Below are 8,491 nucleotides of genomic sequence, written 5' to 3'. Positions count from 1 at the left end.
AAGACTTAGGCAAATTCATTTGCCGCTTTTTTTTTCTAACTTGCCGCGTGTTACTTGACTGATTTACTTTATATATACTATAATACTTTTTTAATAGTATTATAATGATGTGTTATTGAAATGGGGTTTTGTTGCCCCGAATTTAACCTTGTTATGACCAAATCGCTAACTTGCACTCAAAGATTGTCTAATGCCGAATGGCTTGAACAAATCCACATTATAATGTGGCCTCGACAATAGTCATCAACATGCAAGAAAATACACAATTATGCCCTCAACGGGCCAAATTACCAAAATTCCCCTATAATGAAATGTGGACCCATATGCATGCATTTAATATCATATAATAATATAATTCACATAAACATGCATATAATCATTTAATGGCATAATAAATCAATTATGCCCCCCCCGGCCTACCAATCCAACCATTAAATCGCATTAGGGATTTTGGGGCATTACATAGGTGTTATTAATAGGCTAAAGTGAAAATCTTGATCAAAAGGAATGGATATATTTTATTTAAAACATTAAACTGTACATGGGCCCATAAAAGTGTTTACAAAATTATTTACAATCCAAAACGGTCATTACAATGTAAAAATTTCAACCCGCTGACCTAAGCGGCAAAAATAGGGTTAACCCCTGGTTCCTCTGAGAAACACCTTGGCTGTGGTGGTCAAGCGGCCGCATATGTACACGTCTCCACCTAAGCTCTCCACTCAAGGCTGGGTTAGCTAATTCTTCCCTTTACCTACACCACATAGCACCCGTGAGCCATGGCTCATCAAGAAAACTTGTTACTGCATGTATGTAATATCAATAAATGATTATGGTAATCATTCTGGGAATTGCAATGCTCATATCACCGTCCAATGCTCATTTCAGTCTGTGTTAAACACATTAATGTCGTTCTTGACTCTTAAGCCAATACCATACGTCCAATGCTCATATCACCGTTGAACTTGACTGGTAAGTCACAGCTTCAGGATCAATACTAAACACCATTGTCGTTCTCTGTTTGATAAGTCAGTACCATACACAAATAAGCAATGTTGCTATACATTTACTATGCAATCAATGTCAATATATAGAGCACTCAACATGCTTCATCAATAACCATGCATGTCACATACTGGGTGCATTTTTCTTATCTTTGGTCTAACCGAGAAATAATAAAAGAACGACCTTTGAGAACGATCGGTCCTTAAGTCCCTTAGCGGTCACCTAGTCATAACAAATATGAAATCCCATCAATAAAAATAAATGATAAAAGGTTCATAATCTAAAACCTCACTCCTGGGACCTCGAATCGTACTAAAACGATTAGTTGATTCGGTCCTAAGCCTTAGGAAATGGCACCTCGAGCCTAAGCCCTTGAAAACACCTCCCTGGCACAAACGGAAGGGGCGGGCCGCGACTTGGCCTAGTGAGTTGCGGCGCACCCCCAAGACAGAGAGCAATCTGTCTAGGGTAGCAAGGGCAGGTCGCGACTTGGCCTAGCAAGTCACGGCATGCCTGCCTATCAGAGCCTAGCGGAGGCTTTGGCTTGGGTCCAAGTCGCCACTTGCATGAACTAGGTCGCGACTTGACTCAGCAAACCTAGCTCCCCTGCCCATTTCTCAATTCAAACCAGCCCAATCCTTCATCAAATCAACCTAGAAATCATAACCAACCATTACCACAATATATACACCAGTTTATTAGCAAAACCCAAGCTTTAACCCGCTCAAAACCATACCATACAACCACTTCAAAGATCAAACCTCAAGCTCAAAAACTAACTTAAAAACAGAGCAAGAAACCAAAAAACATGGCTGAAACCTTACCTTAATCACAGGTTTGAATCCCCTTCAATGGCTGATCACTAGCGTAATACCTCAAGCCTTGATTCCCAAGTTTGAATCCTCAAAGTAAGCTTCAAAAATCCAAAGAGAAGAGAGGAACAGAAATGATCGAGATAGAGAAGGAAATTAGTCTCTATTTTGGCTGCTTAATTCCTTCTACAACCAGCCATCCTAGTTTAAAATATATATCCCTTGGTCAAAAGACCAAAATGCCCCTATGTCCATTTAATTCATTAACAACCACCCAAGGGCAAAATAGTCATTTCCCACTTATCTCGCTAATTATACTTAACGTTCTACAATTACCGTTATTTCAATATTCTCAAATAATAATTAAATCATATCCCATTAACCGTTCAATTCCGATAATGTACTAAGCATCAAATTACCTCTAAGCTCACCCCGAGCTCAGAAATTAATCTCGTTATGACCAAACCGCTAATTTACATTCTAAGATCGTTTCATGCCGAATAGCTTGAACAAATCCACATTATAATGTGGTCTCATCCATAAAATATAAACATGCACATAAATATCCATATATGCCATCAACGAGCCAAATTACGAAAAGGCCCTTTTACTGATAAGTGAACCCACATGCATGCAATTATCATCATATAAATATTTAATCACATAATAATATAATAAATCAATTATGGCCCTCCTGGCCCCCTAATCCAAGCATTAAGCCACATTAGAGATTTTGGGACATTACAATATATCTCTACAAAATATGCTCGACCAGTCAAAGTAGCAACCTTCCTTGATACAGGAGCATCATACACCATGATGAACCTTGATGTTCTCCCTCTAGAATATTGGAGAAAAGAAAAACAATTCTTCTGCACTGCAAACGGAAGCATTTTCTGTACAGAGCTCATCAACAAACCAATTAAATTACAGTTCTTCCCATGATGCTCTATCATTCATAGAGTAATTGACTCAAAATTACCAGGGAAAGATCTAATTATTGGTTTTGATGTCTACACCAAGAGAAATGGTTTACGAATCCTTCCTGGTGGCCTTGGCTACAAACAACATTTTTCTCCATGGGAATCCATACCAAACTATTTTCTAATGCCTCCTTATCCATTCTCCAAGGCTAGAAAAAGGCTCATAGAAAATTCTTGTGCCACAAGTCATGCCGAGTTCCTCAAAAAATGTGAACGCCCTCTATGGAAAAATCAAGAGTTCTTCATCAGTTTACCATTCAAGCTCAATGAAGACATTAACCCTACCGAGGCAAGTCACCCAGGAATGAACCCAGAGCATAAAAAAATGGCAACCGAGGAATGCAAAGAACTACAACAACAATGATTGATCAAACTAGCCACCTCTTCATGGGCATGCCATGCTTTCTACGTCAATAAGAAATCAGAATAGGCTTGGGGAAAACAAAGACTGGTCATCAATTACAAGCCCTTGAACAAATTTTTGACAGACGATAAATTCCCCTACCAAACAAGCATTCCCTATTTGCAAGCCTGTCAAGGGCTCAACTATTTTTGAAATTCGATCTAAAGGTGTGATTTTGGCAATTGGGTATCAAACAAGAAGATTGGCCCAAGACGACCTTCAGCATTCCAAATCCCCACTATCAGTGGACTGTCCTTCCCTTTGGTCTCAAAACAGCCCCATCACTATTCCAAAAGGCCATGACCAGAATCTACAGCCTCATTCTAGATAAGGCCCTGATCTACATTGATGATATATTGCTCTTCTCACAAGATGAACAAGCCCATCACAATCTACAACCCAATTCATCTCTTTCATAGAAGCCCATGGGGTCATGTTATCTGAAAAAAGATGATCATTGGACAAGCCCAAATTGACTTTCTGGGAATGAAGCTTATTAAAGGCCAATATGAGGCCCAACCTCACATAGCCCAAGAATTACTAATGTTTCCCGAAAAAGGACTTCACAAATGTCCAAATCCAACAGTTCTTAGGAATTGTAAACTATTTACGGGATTTTGTTCCGCGACTTTCAGAAATGACAAGACCACTCAGTGACATGCTTAAAAAACAAACTCCACCATGGTCACAAGAGCAAACTGTAGCCGTAAAAAAACTAAAGGAGATGATGCAGACACAACCACCTTTGCAGATTCATTCTGATGGAAAAAGAATCTTGCAAACAGACGCTAGTGGTCGATATTTGGGAGCTGTCCTACTTGAACAAGACAAAACAGAGAAAAGAAAAATATGTGGATACAAGAGGTCACTTCAAAGATTCTCAGCTCCACTATATAAAAAGAGTATAGACAACAAAAATTCTTAGTTTTAACGATTTTTTTGTTAACATTAACGGAATATCCTAAATATTTAACAAATATACCTTTAAAACAAATTAAAAAAATATTTATTAATTATATTAAATATAAATTCAAATATTTTAAAATACCATGATTATAATAGTATTTAATACAAGACTACATATTTAATAGTTATATTAATATAAATTCAATTTTTATAAATATTATTATTATAATAATATATATTACAAGACTAGATATTTGATAATTATATTATTATAAATTGAAATGTTATAAAATATTATTATGATAATAATATATAATATTTTTTTTACTAATTATATTAATATGAATTTAAATATTATAAAATATTATTATTATTATAATATTTAAGACAAGACTAGATATTTAATACTTATATTAATATAAATTTAAATATTATAAAATATCTTTATAACAATAATATATAACACATAATACATAATTTTAATTTTTATATATATTAAAAAATATAAACAATGTTTTTGTTTAATTTTTCTTTTAATATATTTTTATTTTTTTATATATAATATTATTTATTTATTTGAAATTCATATAATAATAATACAAATTCAATAAAAATAATTAATAAATTCTATAAATAATACTAACTAAGTTGCTGTACATTATATAATATATATATTTTCAATTTTGTTATTAGCTTCTTATGGTGAACCCCTCTTAATCAAAATAGGGGATGTTCAAGTTTCAGAAGCAAAAATCAATTTTTAAGCTAGTATTAAACAATAATGCGCGCTCATTTTTCGTTGCACTTTGTTACCTGTCTTCTGTACATTCTGAAATGAACCCAAATTACCAATACTTTATGGTGGTCTTGATATGAGATGAGAGACCAAATTAGAATCAAGAAACAAGTGGATTTAACTCAACATATCATTGGAAAAAGGGGTAATTATTCTCAATTACATAGAGGGAAAAAAAAAAGTAAAATAAATGATGAAGAAGACCTTTATTAGGGTCTTCTCTTGTCATTATTTTGATTGCTTAATTATAAGCAATCATAGTAGTGATAGTTATAATAATAAGCATCAGCATCAAACATGCACGGTCTTTCTAAAAAAATCCCATGTCAAGTTCATTCTAGGCAGCAGCGGAACAAAGTGTAAGTCTCCATTAGACGGCCACAATCACAGCACTTCATGACATCAGGCAAGGCTGCGCTTGATGGAAGAACAAGGCTGGTGCAGTGGTGTGGCTCGAGGGGCTGGACATACTCCTTGAGGTACTCATCAAGAGCAGGCACGAACCCAATCTCCTGCTGCCGTTGCTTCCAGAGTCTGTGGTCAGTCAAGGCTTTGAGCATGTGTGTCCCTTTGCCCCGAACCATTTCGCCAATATCCTTACTCATCACAGCCCACCTTCCCTTGCTATAATCACTAGAGTCGTAGCTCAAAATCACGGTGATCCCTTCCAGTATGTGGTCGTATCTTGTGCTGTCAAACTTGGTCAATTGTCGCTTAGAATCCAACATTTTCATCAGCCTTAACCAGAAATAACTAATAAGGTTGCGGTCAAGAGTTCTGCTCAAGTTCTCTTTTTGGATTGTGTCAATAATGGTCGTCACAAGGTTCTCCTTAGTTTGGGTCTTTCCTACATAAACCATTTCTAGGTTGATGCCGGCCTCTCTTGCCACCTTTTTTGCAGCTATTGTGAAATCGCTGATCCACTCCATGTCTTCACCTCCATACAAGCAAATGTGTTTTCCCTCTTGAATCTGACACACAAACATTTAATAGTTATAAGACCAGTCTGGTAGAGGTAGAAGTCAAAGTTAGTCCAACCACACTATTAATGAGATTATTAGCTAGATTGAGGGTTCGTAGCATGTATTTGTTCTGAAAAAAGAAAAAGAAAAAGAATAAGAAAACTCACCCAAGCATTCAAATTAGGCTCGAGGTTGTCAATGAGAAGATCAACGGACCAGCTCATCTCCTCCCACAACAATTTTTCTCGATTGAAGGTAAAAGGGTAGGCAGTGCTTCCCCAAATGCATATCATGTTGATAGCATCATGGTGCACGATCGCACCTTGTTTGTCTATAACCACAAGCATAGGTTTTTTCTTGAAGTTCCACTTCTCTTTGATGTACCTTTTTACCACCGTTGATACCACCGATGGATGGTCAATGGAGTGCCATTCCATCTGCTTTTGTAGTGTCTCAAAGAGATTGAGTTTGTCTTCATCCCAATTGTCGAGAATTGGGACCCAAACTATCTCGTACTGACTATCCATTTTGGTCGGGCTATGCTTCTTTTGCTGGTACATTCGTTCCAAGATTTTGTATTCCTGCCCGCGCTGGAGATTGAAATCTAGATCTGTAATGAGTAAGGCTACAGTCTTGTTGCTGAATTCTTCAGTGGCAACCTTGTTTAGGATAATATTCAAGTCATTAAGTGGTTTATTTATGCAGGAAAAAAGTTTACACAAATTGAAGTAAAGTTAGAATTTGGTGCAAACCTTTCTCTTGATGTAGCAATCATAGAGTGCCGGTTGCCCATCCTTGTAGTGGAACAAAGTAGCCAAAGCCCTCGTGTTGTCAAGGTGTGGTGTTGTGAAAATGCGTTCAAGCTCCCTGAAAGCTTCTTCATCTCTTTTCTCCTCTGAATTAGACAAATATATGTATATATATATATATATGTTAGTTTGTTATTTATGGATATACTTGGATGAATATCAGGAGGGATTTCAATGACACTCACGCATGATTTTTAAGCAACGTTCAATTAACTCCACAAGGTGAAGCCTTTTGATGTTATTTAGTTTGTGAGCCAAGGACGACAGCTCCCACGACTCCGTCAAGAGACTTAAACAAGAACAGTTGAATGTTAGAGGAAATGTTTCAGAAAAGAGTAGATTATTTATCTAAGTTAAGTATATGGTAATCACATAAACTACTTACTCGATTGGTAAGGAGCCAGTGAGGGCGAACATTTGAGTTGAGGCAACAACTATGCTTCGAATGCTCCAATAAGCAACAGTGGGAACATTAGCATCGGCAGCAATAATCTCAGGGAGCTCATAAAACTCGACAAGTTTCTTGGTGGTGTCGATAATTTCTCCAATAAGAGCGAAGAGTGCATCTAGTGTTGGTTTCAAATCGTGAAGATGCTCCAATATTTCTGGCAACTGCTTAAGAAGAGCAATTGCCTTTGGGAGTGGATTAGTTGTGTATTGCTGAACAACAAGCCGAAACTTGCCAAAAGTGATCATTAAAGATACCAAGACTAGTGCAACCTTCACTTCCCAGCTGTAGTGCTTGACTAGCCGTAATATTTCAAGGACAATATTGTGCACGTCTACACCAGCCGAACACTTACTGTACATCTGTGACCATAATATGCAATAGGATCATGAATGAACAAATTAGAAAGTGAACAAATTATGAGATGAAATCTTTTTTTTACCTCTAGGGAAATTGCACTGATGACCCTGGTTGGAAGATCAAACACCTTCTCATCCGCCACAGCAATGTCCCATTGTGTAATCGAGCCCTGTTACATGTATACATAGAAATATATATATATATTTATATTTATATTATTGTAATTGATCAAGGTGAATTTGCTATAGAAGTAATTATGTTATTAGTAAGTACCTGTGTGAATTTAAAGATGTCTTCACTTGCACGGTTGAATATGACATCAATGACAGACAAGACTGGCTTGACATAAAACCCACGCTCATTTGATTCATGAGTGGCAAGAATTTTCTTGCCCAACTCAGTGTCGTCCGTTGCCCCACCAGCGTGTGCACGACTTGCGCGGCCATGCCCAAGAAAACTAGAAGCAATGCTTTGCTCGTGTTTGGGTAGCCCAACCAGCTTAGCTTCCATTTTAGCTCTTTCTCACACCTCTTTCGAAGCAAAGTATGGTGTTGTTTACCGTTTGGCTTTGGTTTTGCTCTACCACTTCTTGTGTAGGAAAGATATATGTGTGCATATTTATATGCTTCTCTGGTATTCAAATTCTCTTTTTTATTTGTCTTCTTCTTGAGTAAGTCTCAGACCAACGGAATTTTCATATTCTTTTTAAAAACTATATTCGTCAAGTAAAGTATTATATGTTGTACTCATGTATCAGTTTGGTTGTCATTATAAGATTTTAAGGAATATAAGTTATGAAATATTGACCGTGACTTTTTACTTGTCCTAAGACATGCTGATCTAGTTTTCTTGTCTCTTGCATTTATTTATTGATATGTATTATGCCTTCCTTCCAAAATAAAATTTTATGTATTGTCTTATGGAACCGCGGAGAAAAGTTTATTTTTTTCCCATTTCGTGTTTCAAACTCATTTCAACATTTTCTCTGCGTTTTTAATTTAATGCTA

The 8,491-nt window shown here is 36.5% G+C and overlaps 1 protein-coding gene and 1 non-coding gene across 2 annotated transcripts; one reads left to right on the top strand and one right to left on the bottom strand.

The window, feature by feature from the left end:
* The first annotated feature begins 4,798 nt into the window (after positions 1-4,798).
* LOC133828445 (small nucleolar RNA snoR137) lies at positions 4,799-4,939 on the top strand. The gene has a single exon (XR_009891055.1). It is a non-coding gene; the product is annotated as a small nucleolar RNA snoR137 (small nucleolar RNA).
* Positions 4,940-5,017: 78 nt separating this feature from the next.
* LOC133822249 (protein SIEVE ELEMENT OCCLUSION A-like) lies at positions 5,018-8,066 on the bottom strand. Its single transcript, XM_062254521.1, has 7 exons — positions 7,758-8,066; positions 7,567-7,653; positions 7,062-7,486; positions 6,862-6,965; positions 6,620-6,762; positions 6,035-6,526; positions 5,018-5,876 (listed from the first exon to the last, which is right to left on the bottom strand). Exons 1-7 carry the CDS (start codon positions 7,992-7,994, stop codon positions 5,238-5,240), a joined length of 2,127 nt encoding a protein of 708 aa, XP_062110505.1. The 5' UTR covers positions 7,995-8,066; the 3' UTR covers positions 5,018-5,237.
* Between the last annotated feature and the right edge of the window lie 425 nt (positions 8,067-8,491).

This window comes from Humulus lupulus, chromosome 3, assembly GCF_963169125.1.
Source record: "Humulus lupulus chromosome 3, drHumLupu1.1, whole genome shotgun sequence".
In the NCBI taxonomy this organism is placed as follows: Eukaryota; Viridiplantae; Streptophyta; class Magnoliopsida; order Rosales; family Cannabaceae; genus Humulus; species Humulus lupulus.
This window is presented reverse-complemented; position numbering and strand designations above follow the sequence as displayed.